The sequence below is a fragment of the Ceratotherium simum genome, chromosome 21, assembly GCF_057802395.1.
Source record: "Ceratotherium simum simum isolate JZ-2026a chromosome 21, ASM5780239v1, whole genome shotgun sequence".
NCBI classification, from domain to species: Eukaryota; Metazoa; Chordata; class Mammalia; order Perissodactyla; family Rhinocerotidae; genus Ceratotherium; species Ceratotherium simum.
The window spans coordinates 773973-798536 of record NC_141920.1 but is presented as its reverse complement, the minus strand read 5'-3'; the positions used below and the strand labels follow the sequence as shown (position 1 = coordinate 798536).

Here is a 24564-nt window from a genome sequence, read left to right as displayed (position 1 = left end):
AGACAGGTCCCAAAACACCCTGTGGCTGTGGCCTCTCCCTGGGCACCTTCCGTGGGCCTGGTCCCCGGCCACTCTGACGGTCTCCCACCTGCCCCTGCACACCCCGTAACTGCCCCAGGGGCAGCCCTCCTCTGCCCTCCATCCCTCTCTGCCTGCCCCAGGGTCAGGAGTGTGAGGTCGCCCACCGAGCCCTGGGCCCCCGGTGAACCCCGGGGAGCCGCCTGGCAGACGGTTTGGGTCGAGGAGCAGGAGGACGGAAGCATCACGGAGGGCGAGGGCCCCCCTCTCGGCTTTGGAGCGTGGCCTGCCCCATCTCCCCTCCGCACAGGCAAGTGCAGGCGCCACCCCCCAGAGAGGCGCCCAGGAACTGAATGTCCACACTGCGGACAATGCAACGGACGTACCTCCTGTGTTGGCTGCCTTGGCTGAATATGCCTGCTGTCCCAAGCCCTGGCCCGAGGCCGCAGGGAGGGGGCGACCGTGGGCAGCCAGCCACAGCCCTGCACGGGTCCTCGGGCCTCCCTGTCCCTTGTCTCTTGTTAACCGCAGAGACGGGCCTGACCCCCCGTGTACCCAGCTCTCACACCCTCCAGGCAGCAGCCGAGAGACATGGGTAGGCACTGTGGTCTGGAGCAGCCTTCAGCTTGGAGGGCCAGGCAGCCACTCACTTCCTCCCACTGAGCAGTGTCTACCGTCTGCCCGAGAAAGGAGGGTGGGGCTCTTGTGAACTGCGAACCTGCTCACGCCCAGCCACACGCAGGAGCCACGGAACCTCCCTAAATGACCTCTAAGCAGGCCCCTCACTGCCCAGGGGCCTGTGACAAGCCTTCCCCAGGGCCTGGAGGGCCTCCACTGTCGCTAGGAAGCCTCCATCGCCTGCCAATCCCTCAGACATTGTCCGCGCCCACCATGGCCCCCCCAGCCAGCCGCCTCCAACAGCGCCAACGGAAAGCGACAGCCAAGACACGTCCATTAGACGGCACAGAGATGACGGGCCACGGAGAAGAGACAGTTTTCGCCCCGGTCCACCCCGCCTGGACACTGCGGCCAGGTCGGCACCCCCTCCCCACCACCCCAGGCAGCTGAGACCGTGTGTGCTCATTCACAGGTCTCTGCAGGACAGGAAGAAAAGGAAGAAAGAAGCCCCCCAGGCAGACAATCTGAGGCACAGAGCCCACTTAGGGGGCCTGTGTCCTGTGAGCCCGTAACTGCTGTGCCCGGCTCGAGGCCAAGATGGGCAAGTGGGGGCTGAGGGACGCTCAGAGCCAGGCGCCATGGGGGCCTCTGTACAGATGACCTTCTCCTTTGTTCCTGTCCCAACGGAGACCACCAGCTGGTCCAGGGAGAACTTGAGAAGCAACAGCCGGCTCAGCCAGGAGAGCCCGGCACACCTGGCTGGACCTGCTGCCCCATGCAGCACAAGGGGCCCCCAAATCACGAGAATGGGGCCACAGGAAGGAGCCTTGCCTGGCCTTGGCCTGGCCCCACTGTTTCCTGCTCTCCGACGGGCAGACAGGGGAGGGGCACTCTGCTGGAGAAAGCCACAGTGTGGACCCCTGGACTTCCATGGCTGTCGCAGCTCAGTGCCCACAGGCTCTCAGCCCACCCAGCCACACCAGACCTGTCTCACTCCAGGGGCCCAAATGGCCGGGTCATCCTGCAGGTGTTGAGAGAGGCCCCTCCCTCACCTCGCAAGCCAAGGACAGAAGCAAATGTGCAGGGTGGGGCTCCAGCCGCCTGCCCGGGGGGAAAGAGCCCGCGGCCAGGAGCACCCTCTGTGTGAGAGGGCAGTGTCGTGCCATCTGAGCATTGGCATTTACATGGCGCCAGGGGAGCAAGTTCAGGAGGGTCTGGGGGAGAAAGCCGAGGTCCAGCCTCTCCTCCCCTGCCTGCCACCCTCCCCAGGGCGAAATTCTAAGCACGTGGGGCCAGCCGTAAACAGGGATGGATCGAGTGGGAAGCCCTGGCTGAGATCAGCTGCACCCCGGTCTGCATGGCTGGGGCCCAGCTCAGCGGTGCGGGAGCCGGCATCCACAGAGAGACTTGCCTGGTCCATGGCTGGACCACAGATGCCCAGGGAGAGTGGGGAGAACAAAGTGACATTTGTGAGACTTGCGCACAGCAGGGCCAAACCTGGCCGGGGCTCCTGGCCTGGCCATGGGCACCTCCAGCCCTTCTGGTCCCTAAGCAGCTTGACCACAGCCCCTGACCCGAGGGACCAGCCCGTAGCCAGAAGCACCCTGGACACACGCTCTGGGCAAGTAGGACCGCTTCTGCAGGGGCCCTAAATCTCCCCTCCTGGGGTTGCAACAGTGTCCCCACAAGCGCCGACCTCCCGGACACAGGCAGCGTGGAGGGTGGGGAGGCAACCCTCCAAGCCCCTCTGGGGTGGAGAGGGACTCGCAGCATGCACGGATGCAGACGCGCAAGCATGCCGCCGCGCTGGGGCCCTGATCCTGCTGCGCGGCCCCTCCCCATGCCCGGCGCGCGGCACTGTTGCTTCCAGGGGCAGCACCAACTGCATGCACACGATGGCAGGTGGGCGCAGCTGCCAACACGCTGCGTGGCTGCACCGGTCAGGGAGGGAGGCGGGCAGGAGTAGGGGGACACCCAGAGCAAGCAGAGGACAGACGCTTCCACATACCCGACAGCAGACAGTGGACAGAAGAGAGGAAAGGTGCGGTCAGGAGCCCACAGTGCAAAGGGCCAGGGCGGCTTTCCCACCCTCCAGTTTCCTGTCTGCCCTAACCAGGCCTGCACAGGGGAAGGGGAGCCATGGATCCTGGCTTTCCGGTGTGTCTGGTGTGTTGGGGAGCCCGGCACACACAGGGCAAGCTGCCTCCCACGGGTGAGGCAGCAGGTCAAGGGGTGGCCGTCCTCAGGTGCGTAGTAGAGGTGCTAGACTGACGAGCCCTGGAGACAAGGCTCACCGGGAGCCAGCAGGACCCCAGGAGGCGCTGGCGCCCTTTCTGGGTTTCAGAATCCCCGGCCAGCCCCTCCTGTTTGGAGCAGGGCATGGCTGGGCTTGTGGAGAAAGGAGGGCGTTGGCGCCCCGGGACCACCGTCACCCAGGAGGTCATTTGGAATCAGAGGGAGCCTAGCGCTCCACCACGGGGGGGGCGCGGAGGCCGAGCCGCCAATCAGAATTGGGGCCTGGGGGCCGGGGTGGGGCGCCAGCCTCTCCTTGCTCGTCTAGAACCTCTACTAAGCAGAGGGTATCAGGAGCGGGAAGGGAGGAAGAGAAGAGCCGTGCAGCAATGGTCGGTCCGTGCGCCGCGTCCGCGGTACCTAGAGTGTCCAGGACAGCATCCACACAGGGGCTCTCTGCGCGGTCTGCCTTTACTGGAAACGAGGAAAGCACAGTTAGTCCCGGGGTGCCGGGCGGGGCAGAAAGCGCAGGAAACTGAGGCACCAAGACCACCCCAGGGCAGTGCTGGGCTCAGGGTCCACCAGCTACATAATTGCATCTGACAAGGGCGGGAGGAGGCTGCACGTAATGTCTTCTGCCGGCCTGGAAAAGAAAACAGTCCCCTATTTTTGGAGGAAAAAAAATTCCCATTTTTTTCCTCCAAAAATACCTTTTCCTTCCAGAGTCAGAGTTTGGGGCCACGTCTTTTAAAAGATGTATTATTTTTTGCTATATTCATGCCAACAAAAAAATAATACATGGGCTAAGACTTTGCGAAAGGCTTGTTCTAGATGGACAGGATTCCAGAAAGCGCACATTTTAGGGAGGAAACATGTGCAGTTTCGCTTCACAGACCAATCACTGAGGTTTCGCAGAGCCCAGCCAGCTGCCGATCAGAAGTCAGCCTCGGTTGACCCAGGAGGCGTGGTGCCTCCACCTGGAGGGAAGCCAAGGAGAAGGGGCTGGGGCACCTGGATTGAGAAGGATGGCCACACTCAGTGCATCTCCGGGGTCAGCAAAGTCCACCTCAGCGCCGGAGCCCTGGCCGAGCGGAGGCGGACCTGCCGGGCAGTTCTTCAGGAAAGGCTCTGCCACCGGTCGGCACTCCCCAAGAACCTCCCCACAGGCCCAGGACCTCCCTCTGCACTACAACGTGCCAATTTCTGAGCAAAAATGAAAACAACAAGCAAGAATTACAATATATCCTTCATTTTCCTGTCTCCCTCTCACTCCACCTTTGCGGCTGTTGCCTCTGAGAAGCAGTTCTCAAACCGGGCACCCAAGGCACCCAGATGTGTCCAATGTCTCAACTCGCAGAAGGAGCCCCATCCAGGAAGGAAGTCTCAATGCCACATGCTCACTTAAACACCGGTGGCATCTGCTGGTGTCCAGATAGGATCTCTCCACTAACGTACAAACGAGACACTTGGCTAATTCTGGTGAGCGAGCAGGTCAAGGTTCCTCAAAGAGCTCTGGGCTGCCCCAGGGCTGGGAGGCGCTGGACCCTTCCCCACGCCTCAACCTCCGAGGGGGACCTGCACACGAGGTGTCCTTCCTCCCTGTGGGACATTCCCAGTCACTTCAGGATGCAGAACAAAACTAACTAGATGACGAGAAACCAGGAAAAACACCACAGGGAACGGGAACCGTGCCACAGAAGAACATCATAACTGGGGTCGCCCAAACTTGGCTGGTTCATAGTCCAGACACTGACTCTTCAGAATGGACAGGTGAACCCCTGACAGACCACAAGCTGCTGTTCAGAAGACAGTCTCCTAAAGATAAGAATGGATGACTCCCAGGTTCTCACCTCACTTGTTGGACTACAGATAGCAGGCTACTTGGCTATATCAGATTTCACCTAAGGTTCCAGGCACTAACCTTGACTGGTTTACAGGCCTCTTCTTCTGGGTTCCCCAAGGATTGAGGTCCATTATGGAGAGGACACTAAAATTCGGGCTATTTAGCTAATGTGTGGTCATCTATGTAATTATAAAATGTGGACTTAAATATTGTTCCGAAGCCATTGATCAGAGGACTGAAATATTAGTCATGCAAAGCATATCTCGCTCTCCCCACCTGGTACCCAAAATATTTGAAAGTAAAGGTAGAACAGTTTCACTCCTCTGACCCTGATCTTTGCCCTTTCACAGCAGGAAGTAGCTAAAGCAGTCTTTGCCCCCATTCCCGAAGATTGAGGAACGAGCATAAGACGGTGGGGGTTGAAATGGAGCATGAAGAGGTTAAAAGATCTTCCCTGGGCTAGAAGACAAGAGCAAAAACTTAGAGATAAGGTCTGCTAACTGCGGCTGTGCATACTCAGCACAATCAACTGTTGTTCAAAACTGATCAGGTCTTTCTGTCCCTCCTTAGTATATGAGTGAGCTGTCTTTCCCAGGAAGTCAAGGTCCAGACGTCAAGACTCAACCTAACAAGGCCAAACACAGCCTGAAGATGAAAACTAACCAGAAACATCCAGACAGTCAAGGGAAGGAAATTCAGTCTTCAATGCCAAACACAGGCTGGTGGGAAGGTGCCAATCAGCACGGCCACATGCTCCCCCTCTCCTACCTAAACCCCAGCACACACTCCCCCTCCCCTACCTAAAACCCCAGCACACACTCCCCCTCCCCTACCTAAAACCCCAGAACACGCTCCCCCTCCCCTACCTAAAACCCCAGCACACGCTCCCCTCCCTACCTAAAACCCCAGCACACGCTCCCCTCCCTACCTAAAACCCCAGCACACGCTCCCCTCCCTACCTAAACCCAGCACACACTCCCTCCCTACCTAAAACCCCAGCACACGCTCCCCCTCCCCTACCTAAAACCCCAACACACGCTCCCCCTCCCCTACCTAAAACCCCAACACACGCTCCCCCTCCCCTACCTAAAACCCCAGCACACGCTGCCCCTCCCTACCTAAAACCCCAAATAAATACCCCTACCTTTTTCCCTTCATGAAGGTGGATCTGAGTGCTAACTCTCATCTCCTCATGTCTGGCTGCCTTTCGATAATAAACCTCTTTCCTTGCCACAAGCCTGACATTTCAGTTAATTGTTCCTCTTAGGCCTCAGGTAAACTAGCCTGTATTTGTGTTTGGTTTCCGGGAGGGCAGGAGGGAGCTGGGGTCCCGCTGTACGGCAAGGCTCTCATGTGGAGGCAAACCTCCCTGTGACTCAGTATCCCCAGGACCCGGACCCCCCACCGGACAGCTCTGACTACTCACAGAGGTCCCTTAAATTTGAGACAAACGTTCTCTCCCAGGGCACACCCTCGAGTCAGCCACAATTCCAGCAGAGCCTGCTGGACAGCTAGAGACCAGGAGCCCCTCCACTGGCTCCTCCCAGGGGTCCCCAGGCCTGCACACAGGGCCCCCACCTGGAGGCTCCGCCCCCGGGAAAGAGGATGACGGAGGGATAGTCTCTGCCTCCAATACCTTAGAAGGATACCGGCTTCGCGCAATCCCCAAACCAGCTCTGCTGCCTTCAACACTCCCAGCACAGCCACCTGCCCTGGAAGCTTGTCCCCGGGCCCCACCACCCGTGTTCCTGGCCACACTGATACGGCAACCACCCCACGCCTGGCTCCTGAGCACGCGAGACTGAGGAACGGCTCTCCAATTGTATTAAATTTTACTGAAAATTTAAACAGCCACACGTGGCCAGTGGCTCCTGTAGGAGACATCACAGTCAGAGCCCGACAGGAGCTGGGGGGAGGTGGGCTGCGGGCGGCCACGGCCCTGCCTGAGCACTTCCCCACCACCCTGGGGGCAGCGAGGACCCCGACTCAGGCCCACTCTCCCTGGGCTCCAGGCTGGCACCAGGGTTTTCCTGCTCAGGTCAGCCACGTGGGGCTTCTCCGGGTCTGAGAACGGCCAGCAGGCAGCGAGGCCCGGGCGGAGTGGGCCGCGAGCCCAGGGTGCCTGTGGCTCATGAGGGCGGAAGAGGCGCCCAGACACTCACCAAGACAGACGGACAGACAGGGACCCGACATGGCACGCTGCCACCTGCAACGAGGGGCCCAGGGGACAAGAGCACAAAGCGGCCAGGGGCAGGGGTCTCCTCCAGGCACGGGGGGTGGGGACAGTGAGGAATGGGAGGGGACAAAGGGCAAGTTGAGACACACTTGGAGCAGCACAGCCCCAGACCCCGCCCCCGCCCCCGCCAGCCTTGGTCTGACGCCAGCACAGCCACAGTGGGTCCCCCCGGGAGCCGAGGACCCCAACACAGCCTGGGGGCATGCCCACTGTGAGCCAGGACCAGGAGGGGGCCTCACAGCAGCTGAGTGAGGGCCCTGTGTCCACCCCATCCCTATGCCCAGACTGGTTGGTGCCAGCGGGATCCTGGCATGCAGGTGGCGAGCAGGGGCACGGCCTCTACTCCCACCATGGGGGGCCACGCTCCCATTCGCACCTCACAGAAGAGGGTCCCCTCGCCGGGCAGCCCAGGGACAGCCCCGCCCCCTTGTGGGGACAAGTGGCAGAACAATTTCTTGCACACCTACTATGCACTGGGTGCTAAAAGGGGGTCTGTGGCTGCCCCGGGTCAGGGGACAGGAATGCCGCCCTCCGTCACCTGGCTGAGGGGCGTGCATCCCAGGAGAGGCAGGCCCTCTGTTCCCAGGGAACAGGGCGGGTGGTCTTCACTGACAGAAACTGCTCCTCACTCTCACAGCGCCCAGCCCCTTCCCGAAGCCCTCAAACCCGAGAGGAGCCAACTGTCCGTGCAAAGGCCCCTGGTAGCTCTTCCCTATGGATGAGGCCCCCATCTGGCTGCCACACGCCACTGAGTCCCCTGGGAAGCCAACACCCTCACCTGGGGACTCTCAGGAGCAGGCTGGGCCAGGGTGGCCCTTGGGGAAGCCGCTGGGTCACAGGCAGGCGGGGACACACGGACACAGGGGGAGGAGACGGAGGAGCGGTGTGCGGGACGCAGGGAGAGGGGAGCCACGGAACATTCCGGAGAGCCCGAGGGAGGGCGCCCGTGTGTCCTCACCTTAAATCCTGCTTTCAGGGTCAGCCACCTCATCCCCAAAGACAGAGCGGACGTGAAAGTGCCCAAGAAGGGCAGTGACATGATTAAAGGCACGTGGGGGGCAGGCAAGATTTTCCAGATGGGGGCGGGGGGGCAGGAGAGGAGAGAGAGAGAGAGAGAGGCTGAGACGAAAACAACGGTTGGGAGCGACTGTAAAGCGCGAGCACGAGAAGCGCATCAGGCCAGGTGGGGGGCCTCGGATGGGCGGGGGGCAGCATCGAGGGTCAGGCAGGCCACCTCGTCCACAGGCACACCCTGGGGCAGAGCCGCGGCCCGCCTCCCGGGGCTCAGGGAACACCGACTGGACGGATGAAACGGGAGCACCCCTTTGGGCGCCCCTCTTGCAGGGCCATGCGGACGACAGCCGGTGGGCGCTCCGCTCAGTCCCATCTTGTTGCCAAACCACCTGCCTGATGTGAGTCCTCTTAGCCTCTCGTCAATTCTAGGAATATGCTCGACTGCCCCCACCCTTCTCTGCCCAGCAGAGATTGCCCGCGGGAGTCCCTCACCAGGACCAGGTCTCCAACCAGCCTGATTGCCCTCAGGGGTCCCTACATGGGGTCTCGGTCCCTTCCTGCCTGATCACTCAAGGGAGTTTTTACACTGGGTCCCTGCCTCCAACCCACCTGATCTCCCACAAGAGTCTGGGGTACAGGTCTCTAACCAGCATGATCGCCCCTGGGAGTCCCTATATGGGGACACTGTACCCAGCACCCCTGATGGCTGGAAGGGGGCCCTACACGGGGTCCAATCTCTAACCTGCCTGATCACTCAGGGGCGTCCCTACACGGGGTCCAGGTCTCTCACCTGCCTGAGGCAAACAGGCTGCAGGGTCCTGCAGGGCAGGGCAAACAAGATCTGTCTGCACGGAGTGGGTGGGAGGCGGGGTGGGAGGGTATCCCGGCCCCTCTCCCCGAGGACAGAAGACCCTGCCCCAAAGGGGAACTTCTCTCACTCCCTCCAAAGACCTCCAACAAACCAAGACAGGCCAGGGGTGCTGTGGGAAGACCCCTCCTCAGAGCGACCCCTCCTCAGAGCAACCCCTCCTCCCACCAACTGGCCCAAACCGGGGTGGTGGGGGCGGGGAGGACCCTGGGGAGTTTTCACTCAGAACAGCTGCAAATTCGGCTGTCTGCCCAGAGCCACGTGGGCCGGAGTGCTCATAGAAATGCCCCTCCTCCGGGGCGCCGGCGGGGCTGCACTCATGGACTGAGGGAGCTTCCCTCAGCTGCAAGGCAGGCCCGAGCTCCCAGAGGAGGGTGGTGAGTGCAGGAAGTGATTTAAGGGCCCACGTCACCACCAGGCAGGGGTCCAGACATGGGAGCACACACAGGGCCCCGCAGCAGCCCTCGGCTCCCCTGATGACATGTGGTGCGCAGACACAGGGGACGGGACGGGACAGGCCTCGTGCACAGGGCCACACGCCCGGGGCAGCAGGAGGCAGGCTGGCACTGACCTTGGAGATGGCTCCGGCTGGGGCTCCTTCCTTCAAACAGAAGCGACAAGACTGTTAGCAGCCAGCCTGCAGGGCAGACCCCACGTGGGGCCCACCGCCCACTCCACCCCACTGGGGTCCCAGCCCGTGCCCGTGCTCCCAGGGGCCGGGGGCTGCAAGTGAGGGGGCACAGAAACAGCCCCCCACCCCCAAGAGCCCCCAGAGAGCGAGGAGACAGGTCCTGCAGCAAAAAGGGAATTTGGCAGGGGCCACAGGAAGTTCTGACCCTAGGGTCATCCTTGCTCCGTGTTTATGGACGCTTGTTTTAATCAGAATCACCAGTATTAACAGGAAGGAAGTGAGGGCCCAAAGAAGCTCCAGAGGCCTCAACTTCTACAGTCAGCGTGTGGCACAGACACTGCGTGCATCCTCTCCCACTTGGACTCAACAGAACTACTCTCTCCCTGTGATTTTCCAACGGAGGGCTGAACCGGCCACGGACGCCACCCACGGAGTGTGTTCAGTTCCATGAGGCTGGTTTTCCCAGGTCTTCACATGCACGGCGACCCTGGCCATCGTCTGTTCTGTTGGGTCGACAACTGGTAATATTCATCATAAAGTGAATAAAGGTTGGTGGCTTGGACTCTCCTTGGCAGATCCAGGGACGATGGCTGGTGACCCCCTGCAGACACTTCTGGACAGCTGGCGTCCACGTCCGTCTGTTGTGTGACCACGCGGGCTCTTCCCTGCTCATCCACAATCTTTGCATAACCGGTTCTGTGTCACCATGACGCTGGCAGAGCAGAGTGTGACAGCAGAGGCAAGAGGGCGGCCAGACGTCCTGCTTGGGGCTGGGGTCCCTGAGGACCGACCCCCGAGCCTCATTGGTCCCCTTTACACCCTCGGGATTAACGTCAGCCCCAAAGCAGGTCCAGTCCGGGGACACGCATGCAGAGGCTTTGGTGGGCGCCCCGCCCGGAGCTCAGACACCAGAGCGTGCTTGACGCCCTGCCCGGGGGCACACTCAGCCGGCCCAGGGCCCCCTGGCTCACCTCACGTTAGTCTCCTGCTGCGGCCATAACAAAGGGCCACAAACCTGGTGGCTTAAAACAACAGAAATTTATTCTCTCACAGTTCTGGAGGCTGGAAGTCAGAAATCCAGGTGTCGGCAGGGCCGTGCTCCCTCCAGATGCCCCAGGGGAGGATCCTCCTGCCTCTTCCAGCTTCTGGTGGCCCCAGGAGCTCCTGAGTGGCCGCCTCACTCCCATCTCTGCCTTCATTGTCACACAGCTTCTCTTCTGTGTCTGTCTTCTCAGGATGCTTGTCATTGGATCTAGGGGCCAGCCAGACAATCCAGGATGATCTCATCTCGAGATCCTTAACTACATCTGCAAACCCCCTTTTTCCAAATAAGGTCACAGTCATGGTTTCAGGGCATAGACATATCTTTTGGGGGCCACCATTCAACCCAGTACAGTCTGCCTCCAGCCCCCCCAAATTCACGTTACATTCAGAATACATTCACCCCATCTCAACATCCCCCAAAGTCTCAGCCCATTACAGCATCAACTCCATGTCCCAAATCTCATCACCTCAGTCACCTGTCAGAGTGACTGGGACGCTGGGTGCGAGCCATCCTGGGTGCAGGTCCTCTGCAGGGAGGGACCTGCGAATCTAGAGAACAGGTGATCTGCTCCAAAAATACAACAGCAGGATAGACACTCCCATCAAAAGGGAGATACTGGAGGAAACCAAAGGTTGCCAGGCACCAAGTCTGAAATCCAAGAGGGCAAATGCCACTCCGCCCCAAGCCCGTAAGCATGTCCTGCGGCCCCCGGCCCCCTAGGCCTGCGTGCCCGCCCCTCTGGTCCCGGTCAGTCTTCCCTCTCCTTGACAGGCTGCACCCGTCCACACTTCAGCGGCTCTGTCAGCCTGCATCCTGCTGCAGAGTCCCAGAGGCCCAGCACCCTCCCTTCATCCCCTCCTTCTCTGTCCCCTCAGGCTGGGCTGGCAGGGTTTCTGCTGGTATAAAACTCCTAGGACCTCGTGGGCCTCCCGTGCAGGTCGCAGGGATGGACAGTTCTCACACTTCTCTGCTGATGACCCGTCTCCAGTCCTGCTTCTGCCAAGATGGTAGGTTGGGCCCACTGGTCGCACACGAAATCTCTCCCACAAAAGCTGTCCAGCCACGCCCCTGGCCCCCTCTCCAGAACGTGCTTACCCCACGGTGGATCCCCTGACTTATTGTCCTCTGCAACTGGACAGGCCGAGAACCGCCCCCAAGTCTTAAAGCACAGGTTTCTCTTTGCTCAGCAGGTCCTTCAAGTCACCTTTCCTCCCACATTTTTCTGTAAGCGGCAAGGAGAAACCAGGCCGCAGCTTTCGCACTCTGCTTGGAAATCCCCGGGCTACATCCAAGTTCATCACAGATGAGCTCTGCTTCCCGCCCAGCCGAGAGCACGATTCAGCGTGTGCTGCCACTTTATGACAACAATCACGTGCTTCCTCCCCAGATTCCAGTGGCACTTTCCGTGTCTCCATCCAACCGCACCAGGAGCGCCTTCGACATCCACGTTTCTGGCCACACACTGTTCACGCCAAGATCTGTATCACGACAGGCTGCTCCCTCCTCCCAGCTCTCACCACATCGCCTTTAACGTCCGTGTTTCCAGCAAGTGTTTCTCCCAAGCAGTCGAGGCCTTTTCTATCACGCTCTTCAAAACCCTCCCAAAGAAGAGTGACTCCAGAGCCACGTCCACTTCTCGGATCTGCCACAGCAGAGCCCCACTTCCCAGGATCAGAATCCACGGTAGTTTCCCAGCCGCCCTAACAAGCACCACTAACTGGGGCTGTAACGACAGAAATGTCCTCTCTCCCAGCTCTGGAGGCCAGAGTCCAGACTCCAGGTGTCGCAGGGCCGTGCTCCCCCTGAGACTCCAGGACACGATCCGTTCTCGTCACTCCTGAGGGCCCCAGCGTCCTGGGCTTGTGCCACCTCACTCCAGTCTCTGCCTCATCTGCACACGGCCATCTCCACTGCCTCTTTAAGGACACTTGTGATTGAATTGAGGGCCCACGCCAACCCAAAAGGATCCCGTGTTGAGGCCCTTCACTTAATCACATCTGCAAAGACTTTTTCCAAATAAGGCCGAACGCACAGGCTCTTTGGGGGTGGGGCCACCATTCACCCCACTGTAGCCCCTCTGCCCTGCTGAGAGCTCCTCAGAGCCAGCAAACTGCTTGGGGGCAGCCCTCAGCCTAGGGAGCCCCAGGGCACCCTCCTTTCCACTCTCCTGCCAGGCAAGCCCTTCTCCACACACCCGACTGTGCCCACACACCCCGAGAGCTGCAGATTTGTGATCACAGGAGAACGAGCAGCCACCACAGCGTGTGTGTGCACCCCATGCTCCGGGACATGCTCGGTTGGACTCCTCCTCCCGCCTGGGGCCGGAGCGCCAGCCATGACCAGAGCCCCCTGGCCCCACGTCAAGCCCCACTCTCTGTGCCCTCCCTCGAGCCAGCCGCCCTCTGAGGATGGGAGCCTAGACCACCAATACCACCATGCCCGTGCCAGGAGCGTCCTGTAGCTACCCGCCCCTGACCGAGTTCTCGTGGGCAGCAAGGACCCCTCAGGTGGACGGAGACTGCCCCCAGAGTCCCAGCCCGGGAGCCCCTCGCTGACCTGAAGGTGAGTCCAGATTTACTCTTGAGGTTCCGCAGAAGCTCCAGCTGGTTGAGTGGCGGGATCAGTCTGTGGCAAGGGGAGAGGTGAGTGAGCCCCCGCCCGCCCGAGCCCGGGGACGCCTCACCCCAGCTTCACACAGGGGTGCAGTGTCAATCCCTGGGGGACATAGGGTGTGGCCTGTCACAGGCAGAAAGGGGAGGGTTCCATGGCAATGGTGGACCCGGCTCTCCCTGGGGCTCGTGTCTCCACCTCCAGGGCCCTGGGGCACCGGCTGCATCCTCTGGGCTGCACCTGTCCTGAGGACCTCGGCCCTAGAAGTGGGCAGGGACCAGCGTGCACAGCAGAGGGGCGGCAGTGGTGTCCAGGCCGTCCATGGAGCCCCCGCGGTCTCCTCTGGGACCTTCTCCTCCTTCCTGCGTCTCCTCCCAGGAGCTCTGCTCGCAGCCCACCGTCCTTCTCCCCCTCCTCCTCCAGGCCAGGCCGGAGCCCACGTCCCCCAGACGACCACCACCCTCCCTTCACACGACTCATCGTCATCCTCCTGCCCAAACACTCGATGGCTTCCCACTGCTCCAGGGCAGGACCGCTGACTCCGCTGTACCATGGCCCTGACTCTTGGCCCACTAGTCTCTGGCTTTGCTCTGTCCCTCCACACTCCTCTGGCCAGCCACGTCCCCTGGCGCCAGCAGTGGGAGGGCCCCTCCCTCCACCCAGCCTGCTCCCGTCAGGGCCATCCCCACCACCAGCAGGTGCACCCACAGCCTGCGGTGTTCCCTGTGCAGCCCAGCAGAGCCAGGCCCGGGCAGGCAGTGCTCCAGAAACGCTGGTGGGGAGGGCAATCCTGTGAGTTCTCTCCCCTCCTCCAAGGCCGCCCCTCACGGGTCAAGACTAAGCAGGAGGCCTGGGCAGTCGGGTCAGCTCATGCCATGGGCACAGCAGAGCCCCCAGGACTGGACACAGGGGCAGAGCTGGTCTCCCCACCACCCCCGACCACCCACCCACGGGCCTGGAGCAGACACCCCGGACAGCCCTCCCCGCTCGGCCCACACACACAGGTCCAAGGTTAGGGACACACAGATAGGATGTCATGCCTTGGACACAGCAGCAGGGGACAGACAGGTGGGCAGGGACGTGCACACACCACACAAAGGAGGGCCACACACACACAGCCCCAGTCACCTCCAAGGGCAGTCACAGAGACTAGGGTGCAGCGTGCTGATGGGAGTGGGGGACACGTTTGGGGGGCATCCCCCAGGTCAGGGGTCAGATGAGGAGTGGGCACCTCCACAGACTCTGAGGTATCTGGGGCCGGCTGGAGAGGATGGACCAGGGGAACCACCCGGGTCCAGGAGGAACCTGCTGGGACCTGAAGCCAGGCCTCCTCTACTGCCCAGGCAGCCCGGAGCCCCAGGAGCCCAGGGGCAGCAGACAGGGAAGGACGCTGCTCCCATCGCCACCTTCCCCTCTGAGTGAGGCCTCTGGGGTCTGTGACCAGCAGTGAAAGGCAGGCGCTGGGTGGGGAGATGCTGTGAGCGCTCAGGTCCCTCCAACCACGGGGCCTGGCTCTGCACTGCCCAGCACAGCCCCCCCTCCCCTTCTGGGAGTAGGGGGCTTAACTTTCTAACACAGTTCCCACACTGGGCACCAGGGAAGGATGAGAGACCCCTGTGGGGAGGTGCCGGCCTGAGAGCTTCGCCAGGGGCCCCCAACTCTGTCTACACGGGGAGAAGGTGGCCCCTCGCCCTGCAGGGCTGTGCGTGGATGCCACCGTCTGGCACAGTCCCCCACAACCGGCAGGGAAGGCGAGGGCCTGTAAAGGGACCCTGGCACTGTGCGTGGGTGAAATTTCCTGCAGCAGCTCAGCACCCTCCAATCTGGGCAAAAGACCTCGTTTCCTCCCTTCAGGCAGCAGCTAACGGTACAGCAGGAGAGAGAGCTCCCGGCACAGACACAGCAGCCGGGGACAGCACAGGAGGACCACAGGCCCACCTCTTCCCAGGGCCTGCGTCTCCCCTCGCTGTAGTGGGAAGACTTGGGGGGATCGATCCAGAGCGGGAGACCCCACACGGGGCCGGGGGTGAGCTGGCTGGGCAGAGGCCCCGTGCGCAGAGCGGAGCTGCCTGCAGGAACGGGGGCCGTCACTGGGGGCAGCCCCGTCTCCACCCCCTCTACGTGTGTGTGAGTGGGGCCCGTGGGGTGGGGCTGAGGCACCGGGGAGGGACCCCAGCTACTGAGACAAGGTAGAAGCAACACAAGGAACAGGAGGCAACCTGGGCGGACAGACCCAGCACAGGAAAGCAGTGAGGTGGGCAGTCGAGAGGGGAGCCAGGGCAGGGGAGGCAGGGAGGGCACACGGGGATCCAGCGGGGGCCACAGGGCCACAGGGCAGCCCGCCGCCAGCCTAGGCCACAGGCTGGGGCTCGGTGCAGGAGTGCTTGGTGGGGCGGCCATGGGGTCCGGGCGGCCCCGTAACAGTCCCAGACAGAACGGAACCACAGCACACGCGCTTTCTGCCATGCGTTCCTACCTGGAGGCCCCGTAGGTTTGAGTTTGCGAGCTTCCCAGTGTTTTCACACACACACAAAGGGAAAAGAACGGAAATTTAAAAAGAACGGGATAAGAAAAAGAAAATGAAAAAAATAGTTGAGGAAAGTGGGGGAAACAACAGAACAGAGAGAATTAGCTGGAGGGTCAGCCCTGCCCGCCCGGGGCACAGAGCCTGCGGGGGAGCAAACGCCTCAGACCTCGGGGGAAGACGGGCCACGGCCACAGCAGCCGAGAGTTCTGGAAAGTGCAGGAGGTGGATGCTGATGGAGGGCACCCTCTTCCCAGGCGCCAAATCCCTACCGAGGCAGGTGGCGGGTGGCAACGGACCCCGGCCATCACTGACTGCAGGAGGCTCAGAAGGACCCTGCCCCTGCCCAGAAGCCCCGCCCACCCTGGGGTGAGAGCTCCATGGGTGCGAAGCCCCCACAGGCGGGCAAGGGGCACCCTTGGTGGGGGAGCCCCCGGGCTCAGCTTCACCCCCAAGGCAGGGGCAGGCCAGCAGGGAGGTGCCCACCTGAGGGCATCAGGCCCATGAACACCAAGAGGCCCCCAGCCTCTCTCACCTCAGAGTTTGTTCTAAGCAAAGCCCAGAGTAGACAAGTCCTGGGGGCGGCCACACTCTCACCCTGGGCAGCCACCTCCCCTCTAAAAACAGCACCTGGAAAGCTGCCTGCTGATCACATGGCCTCATAGGCCTGTTGGCAGTGCCTCTGCTGACCAACCCCCACAGAGGGCTTTGGGCCCTTCTCTCCCATCCAAGGACGCCTGGGGGTGTCTGTGCTCTGGCCTGCTGGGGATATCTGGGACCCCAGAATAACACGGGTCTCATGGTCCTAACGTCTGGCTGTGTTCTGGGGTCACACAGAGACCTGGTCCTCGCTGGAGAACGGAGGGCCGAGGGTGTCCTTTCCCACTGGGGCTGCCCGGCACTGACCTCGAGGGACTCTCTGGGGAGGGGCCTGTCTCCACGATGCTCACAACACACGCCCCACCGCGCGGAAACCCGGCGGAGGGGCGGGATGGAGTGAGAACAAAAGCTACAAGCTATGAAACCAAGAACAGAATCAACGCTGGAAACAAACCACACACAGTTCCTTCCTGAAAAGGACAGACATTTTAAAGAAAAAAAGGAAAGAAAAATCCATCAAAATAATAAACAATAACAAAAAATGGGGTTTAAGAACAAACAGAGAATGGAAACATAGTGGAGGCACCGGTGTCGGCGGAGCCTGGGGGGCGCGGTACCTGTACATGGGCACGGTGACCGTGCGCTCGTAGTACTGCCACGTCGAGTGCAGGTCTGTGCGGGAGAGGTTGGTGGCATAGAACCTCCAGGCAGACTGCGGGGGGAGGAACGGGAGGGTCAGGCACCAACAGTGAGGGGAGATGGGGCGCAGCGACCACGGGGGGGCCGCTCCCCCGTCTCTAGGGCCTTGCCCCACCCCACAGGCCTCAGTTTATCCTCTGTAGAATGGGCATGCACCATCACTGCCGAAGCTGGCAGGGTCTGGAGGAGGGGGCACAGGTCAGGCGCACACACCCTGCCAGAGCCTCGAGGGCTCTCCCTCCCATTGTCTGTCTTACCTGATGCCTGGAGTTATAACCTGTCGTAGTGGTTACCTTCCTGCTCTCCCCAATCCTGACGGGGACCCTGCGCTGGGCCCCGTGTGACCTCAGGAGCTGGGGGGCAGGGGGCAGGGTCGGGACACATGCCTCCATCCTCTCCAGCATGGTGGCCTGGTGGCCAGTGAGGGAATGAAACTGAGCACAACACAGGGTCTTGGGCCTGCCGTGTAGACTGTCCTCGGCCTGGCCTGGGCTTCTGTGCCCAACTTGTGTGTGTGTGTGCAGTAAAATACACAAAATTCACCCTTCTAAGCATTTTAAAGTGAACAATTCAGTGGCACTGAGTACATTCACACTGTTGTGCAGCCATCACCCCTGTGCCGTCTCACATTTTCATCACCTCAAAAGAAGCACCTTCCAACCCCACATCCATTACGCAGTCAACCCCCCAGGATCTCCGTGGATTTCCCTATTCTGGACATTTCTTATCAATGGAATCACACAAAACGTGGTCTTTCATGTCTGGCTTCTCTCACCTAGCATGTTTCCAAGGCCCATCCATGTTGTGACATGTATCAGTACTCATTCTTTTCAACGGCTCCATAATGTTTCATTGTGTGGACGGACCACACTTTGTCTATCTATTCATCCATTGATGGACATTTGGGTTGTTTCCACCTTCTGGCGATTGTGAACAGCACTGCTACAACATCCGTGTCAAAGTTTCTGGTTGACCACCTGTTTTCAACTCTTTTGGGTATATACTTAGGAGTGGGATTGCTGGGTCATATGAGAATGTTTAACTTTTTGAGGAACCACAGACTGTTTTCTAGAGCGGCTGCACCATTTCACGCTCCCAGCAGTATTGTCTGAGGGTTCCAATTTCTCCATATCCCTAGCAACACCTTCCTGTTGTTTTTAAATTTTAGCCAACCCAACAGATGTGAAATGCTATCTCACGGCAGTTTTGATTTGCATTTCCCTAACGATGAATGATGTTGAGCACCTTTTCCCATGCTTATTGGCCACTGGGTTATCTTTCTTGGAGAAATAGCTCTTCAAATTCTTTGCCCATATCTTAATTGAGTTGTCTGTCTTTTTGTTATTGAGCTGTAGGAGTCATTTATATATTCCAGATATAAGTCCCTTATCAGATACACAATTTCAAACATTTTCTCCCGTTCTGTGGGCTGTCATTTCACTCTCTTTATAGTGTCCTTTGATGCACAAAAGTTTTCCATTTTAATAAAGCCCTATTTAAGTATTTTTTTCTTTTGTTGCTTATGCTTTTGGTGTCATATCTAAGAAACCAAGGTCATGGAGATTTACACCTATGTTTTCTTCTAAAGAACAGTTTTACAGTTTTAGCTCTTACATTTAGGTTTTAGATCCAGTTTGAGTTAATTTTGTATATGGTGTGAGGTAAGGGTCAAAGTTCATTCTTTTATTTTTTTTTATTATTTTTGTGTGTGTGTGAGGAAGATTAGCCCTGAGCTAACATCTGTCACCAATCCTCCTCTTTTTTCCTGAGGAAGATTGGCCCTGGGCTAACACCCGTGCCCATCTTCCTCTACCTTATATGTGGGACACTGCCACAGCATGGCTTGATGAGCTGTGCATCGGTCTGCATCCGGGGTCCAAACCTGTGAACCCCAGGCCGCCAAAGTGGAGCACGCTCACTTAACCACTGTGCCACGGGACCGGCCCCCATTCTTTTAAAAATGGATATCCAGTAGTCTCAGCACCGTTTGCTGAAGAGACCATTCCTTCCCCATTAAATGTACATGGCACTCTGGTATGGAGACTTGTTTTGTGGCCCAGCATATGGTCTATCCTGGAGAATATTCCATGTGCCCTGGAGAAGGATGCTTATTCTGCTGTTGTTGGTGAACTGCTCTATGGATGTCTGCAGGTCTAGCTGGTTCACAGTGTTGTTCACGTCCTCCTTCCCTTATGGTCTTTTGTCTGGGTTTTCTATCCATTGTCGAAAGTGGGGTGTTGAAGTCTGCAGCTATTATTGTAAAAATGTCTATTTCATCCTTTCATTCTGTCAATTTTGGCTTCATATATTTTTGGGCTCTGTTGTTAGTGTACACAAGTTTATATTTGTTACATATTCTTTATGGACTGACCCTTTTATCAATAAGTAATATCCTTATTTGTCTCTTTAAAGGTGACTTAAAGTCGATTATTGTCTGATATTAGTGTAGGCCTCTCTCTTCAGGCTACTGTTTGTATAGAATATTTTTTTCCATTCTTTCACTTTCAACCTATTGTCATCTTTGGATCCAAAATGAATCTCTTTAGACAGCACAGAGTTGGACAATTTTTAAATTCATTCTTCTAATCTCTGCCTTTTAATTGGAGAGTTGAATCCATTTACATTTAAATGGATGAGGAAGGACTTGCTTCTGTCATTTTGCTTTTTATTTTCTGTAAGCCTTACATCTTTTTTGTTTCTTAAGTCCTCCTTTATTGCTTTCTTCAGTGTTTAGTTTATTTTTTCTAGTGTATAATTTTGATTCCCTTCTATTTTCCTTTTCTGAATATTTTTCAGTTATTTTCTTAATGGTTATCCTGGGATTATGATTAACATCTTCAACTTAGAACAATCTAGTTGAATGAATACCAATTTAGCTTCAGCAGTATAAAAAACTCTACTCCTATACGGCCCGCCCCCCTTTATGTTGTTACTGTTATAAATTACATCTTTATACATTGTGTGCCCAGAAGTATAGATTTGTGATTATTACTTTATGCTTTTGTCTTTTAATCATATAGGGAAAAAAAGGTTAATTACAAACCAAACAAATAATAATATTGGCTTTTGTGTTTACCTCCGTACTTTTACCAGTGTTCATACGGCTTGAGTTACTGCCTAGTGTCCTTTCATTTCAGTCTGAAGGACTCCTTTTAGTATTTCATACAGGGCAGATCTATTAGCAACGAACTCCCTCAGCTTTTGTGGACATCGGAATGTCCATTTCTCCTTCTTTTTTTTTTTTTTTTTTGGTGAGGAAGATTAGCCCTGAGCTAACATCTGTTGCCAATCCTCCTCTTTTTGCTGAGGAAGATTGGCCCTGAGCTAACATCTGTTGCCAATCCTCCTCTTTTTGCTGAGGAAGATTGGCCCTGAGCTAACATCTGTTGCCAATCCTCCTCTTTTTGCTGAGGAAGATTGGCCCTGAGCTAACATCTGTGCCCGTCTTCCTCTATTTTGTATATGGGATGCCGCAGCAGCATAGCTTGACTAGCAGTGAGTAGGTCCATGCCCGCGACCTGTGAACCCTGGGCTGCCAAAGCGGAATGCACAAACTTAACCGCTAGGCCACTGCGCCGGCCCCCTCCTTCATTTCTTTTTTATTTTATTTTATTTTATTTTTTTGCTGAGGAAGATTGGCCCTGGGCTAACATCTGTGTCCATCTTCCTCTACTTTATATGTGGGACACCACCACAGCATGGTTTGATAAGCGGTGCCTAGGTCTGCACCTGGGATCTGAACCCACAAACCCCGGGCCGCCGAAGTGGAGCACGCGCACTTACCCACTAGGCCACCAGGCCGGCCCCTCTCCTTCATTTTTGAAGGACGGTTTTGCCAGGTATAGAATTCTTGGTTGACAGTGTTTTTCTTTCAGGACTCTGAATGTGCTGCCCCACTGCCTTCCGGCCTCCACAGTTTCTGGTGGGAAACCGGCAGTCCTTACCGAGCATCCTTGTACGTGAAGAGTTGCTTCTCTTGTGCTGCTTTCCAGGTTCTCTCCCTGTCTCCGGGTTTCAACAGGGTGCGCGTAGTGTCCTAGTGTGGACCTCTCCGAGTTTACGCCACTTGGACGTATAGATTCATGTCTGTCCTCATGTTGCAGACGTCCTGATCTTACTTCTCCAAATATTCTTTTTGCTCTCTTCTCCTTTTGTCTCATAATTTTTCACTGAAAACTGGTCGTTTAGAATATTACAATGCAGAAGTCAGATTCTGTCCCCTGCCAGGGTTTGTTGTTGCTGCTTGCTGACTGTAGTGGTTTACTGAGTGACTTTCTAAACTATTCCGTATTCTTTGTCATGTGTGGTCACTCCAGTGTCTGTTCCATTAGCTCAGTGGTCAGCTAGTGATTTGACAGAGGTTTCCTTAAACCCAAAGAACCAAAGAGGAAACAGATACTCAGTCTTTGCAGACCAGCCCTGTGTTGGGGCACTCCTTCAACACCTGGCCACTTACGACTCTGCATTAGCCTTCACTTCCTGTGTGCACAGAGCCCAAAGGTCAGCCTCAGGTGAGGGCTCAGGGTCTTCTCCAGTCACTTCTGAGCCTGCGTCCAGCCCTGGGCATGTGTGTGGCCTCCTAGGTCCCCCAGTATGTGGGGGCTCTTTCCCAAACCCTGATTCCCACCATGTCTCCTTCCCAAACCTCTACCTTCCCAGGCTTTCTGACCCGTCTGTTGCTGGTCCCATCTGCTCTCCCTGCCCCAGCGGCTGCAGCTAGTATCCCCACGTCAACTGCTTTGACAGACACAGCCTGGGAGGCCGCTCCGGCCCCGAGAAAGTTTCCAGGTGGGTAAAGCAAAGGCACACCCCTGAGCTGATCCCTCTGGAGCCACCACACAGGTCAAAACAACCGTAATTCTTTGGAACAAGGCGCGTTTGCCCCTCTGACACCAGCAGCCACACGGGAAGGCTGGCTGCCACCCCACAGCCACCCAGAGCCGGGAGCAGGGGTGGCAGGTGGGAAGTTAAGACACCGCACGCTCTTACTGGAGCTCAGCAGCTGCTCTCTTCACTGCACCTCCCTGGTTGCTGTAAAACTTTGATCAGGCTCCAGAGTTCCAAAAAAGGTGATTCTGACAGTTTCTTGGAGGAATGAGGTTCTGTAGTTCCACACTCCACACTTTCAGTGACAACCCTGTTCCCTAAACTTTAACCTGGGTCCCTTGACCAGAAGGTGGGGTCCTGGGAGGAAGGCTCCGGACCCCTGGCTCTTTATCTCAGCCTCGGGGGGCTTCCTAACAGGCTCTCCACACCTCCAGGTCCCAAACACTGCTCCCCTTCCCGCCTCCACGGTTGGGGGGCCCAGCATCAGCCCCTGGCCCCAGCCTTCCCTGGGAGCCTCACACAGGCCTGTGGCATTCCACACCCTCTCCTGCATCTCTGTATCCCGCTGGGACCTCCCTCCTCAGCTCCAGATTACTGGCCAGCCCTGCCCTTGAGGGCTGACGGGCTTCCCAAAACCTTACGGCCAAACCCGAGCTTGTGATACACCTACCCCGGCAGCTTCTCCATCTCCGCAGACGCACCGCCACCCACCCCAGCACTCCAGCCACAACCTGGAGCGTCTCCTCCTTGTCCCCGCTCTTTCTCTCCCTCCTCAGGTCCTGTCCATCCCGTCCCTCCCCCTCCAGGCCCCTGTCTGAGCCCAGCCCACCTTGGATTCACAGAGAGCACCACGCCCTCCCTTGGGGACAGGGCACGGGGCTGCCCTGCCCCCCCTCGCTGGTGTCCAGAGCCCACCTCGGGGTCCCCGAGTGAAGATGCCCGTTCCCTTGGGCAGGGGGCCTCTTCTGGCCGGACCGTGTGCAAAGCAGTGAGGTGGATGCTGGCCCAGGCACCTCGGCTCCCAGAGGGACACAGACACAGACCCTTCAGATGCTTCTAGGACACAGAGGATCCAGGCCCTCCTCTGGGGGTTCCCCACCTGGCCTCTCCCTCTGGGAGCCAGGAACCACACCGGTTATGGACCACTTAGAAAGCAGCTACTCAGCTCTCCTTCCCGCCCCTCGAACCCGTGCAGCAGGACTGTGGGCTTGCCGCCCGTCTCCACAGGAAGGTCAAGACAGGAGCCTCTGACTAGCAATCCCACTGCAAATCATCACCCCAGGACCACTCATCACACTCGAACCAGGATTCCCGCAGCCCTGGGAACAAGCCCAATGTCCTTCCACAGGGAGAACCCTCGAAGCCTCAACCTGAGCTGCTCCTGAGTCCCAGCGGGGAAAAGGCGTCCAGGACACTCGCAGCGAGAAGCAGGGCAGCTGTGCCCAGCCCCACGGAGCGAATGTTTAAAGGACTAACACAGAGGCATGACCGTTCTCTGGAGAGATGCGCAAGCCGCTGCCAAGGGTGACCTCCATGGAGGAGCGAGCCACAGGCTCAGGCCACGCTTCTCCCCTGACCTATCCGACCTCTGACCACAGGGACATGCGGTGACTTATCGTCAGCAGTGGGGTGAGACTGTGGACACATCTCTTCTTCGTTATACTCTTTTGCATTTAAAACAGTAGCCGTTTGGAGTTTTCATGGTGAAAGGTAAATACATATGTACATAAATGCAGGCCACACCCAGGGTGAGACCACATGTTTACAAAACGAAGACACGTGGAGGCAGGGCCGCATCCTCCGGCCAGCAGTAATCCCATTCAACTCTGAAGGTCTGTGGGTCCCAGGGGCTTTGGGAGGGGCTGCGGGAACACTGGGCCCCTTGGGCAGCCAGCTGCTCGGGCCCCCACTTTCAGGATGGCTCAGGAAGCACTGCTGGATGCTGAAGCCCAGCGTGGGGGACCAGCTGGGTGAGCCAGGCAGCACACACACAGCTCAGGCACCTACCTGAGTGGAGGCTCTGAGCCCTGACCCTCACGTGCAGGACACTGTGACAGTGTACCTGCTTCCCAGGGTGCCGTAAAGGGCAACCTCAGAGGCACCTGTTGACAGCCTGGCCTCAGGCCCCAGGGTCACCACCAAGTGTGCTGCGGCTCCTGCGTGGCCTCTGCATCTAAACTGGTTCTCAGCACACAGACTCAACTTCCCCACACCCAACATGTTCCTGCAGCGGGATGAGGGCTGTGGCCCATCCAGACAGGGGGGACGCTGAGCAGGGCTCTGCTCCCGGACCCCGTGGGACCAGGCCAGGGGATTCCATGCCTTCCAAGTGGGGGCCACCGGGACTCACCTGGATCAGGCCTGCGGCCGGGTTCCGCCTCTTCTCAAAGTGCTTCTGCCGATGCTGCTCTTGAACCTTCAGGGCAAAGCCAGACCCCAAGATGCCCTGCAAGCCATCGGGGTCAGACGGCACACCAGACCACAGCCCCCAGTTCATCAGGGTTAGACCCCGTCCCGGGGACCACGGCCCCCAATTCATCAGGGTCAGACCATGGCCCGGAGACCACGGCCCCCAGTTCATCAGGGTCACCATGGCCCGGAGACCATGGCCCCCAGTTCATCAGGGTCAGACCATGGCCCGGAGACCATGGCCCCCAGTTCATCAGGGTCAGACCATGGCCCGGAGACCATGGCCCCCAGTTCATCAGGGTCACCATGGCCCGGAGACCATGGCCCCCAGTTCATCAGGGTCAGACCATGGCCCGGAGACCATGGCCCCCAGTTCATCAGGGTCAGACC

General features: G+C 58.2%; 1 protein-coding gene across 8 annotated transcripts in view; it reads right to left on the bottom strand.

Moving 5' to 3' along the window:
• Positions 1–24564, bottom strand: part of KCNQ2 (potassium voltage-gated channel subfamily Q member 2) — a 65658-nt gene that overhangs the window by 14699 nt on the left and 26395 nt on the right. For all 8 annotated transcript variants that reach the window (XR_015555536.1, XM_087444981.1, XM_087444980.1 and 5 more), the window contains 4 exons: positions 24116–24211; positions 16857–16951; positions 13062–13130; positions 9401–9430 (listed from right to left, as the gene is read on the bottom strand). Coding sequence is in view for 7 of the 8 variants with exons in the window: in XM_087444981.1 (XP_087301107.1) it covers positions 9401–9430; positions 13062–13130; positions 16857–16951; positions 24116–24211 (290 nt within the window). In the remaining variant the exon portion in view is untranslated. The remainder of the gene's footprint in view (positions 1–9400; positions 9431–13061; positions 13131–16856; positions 16952–24115; positions 24212–24564) is intronic.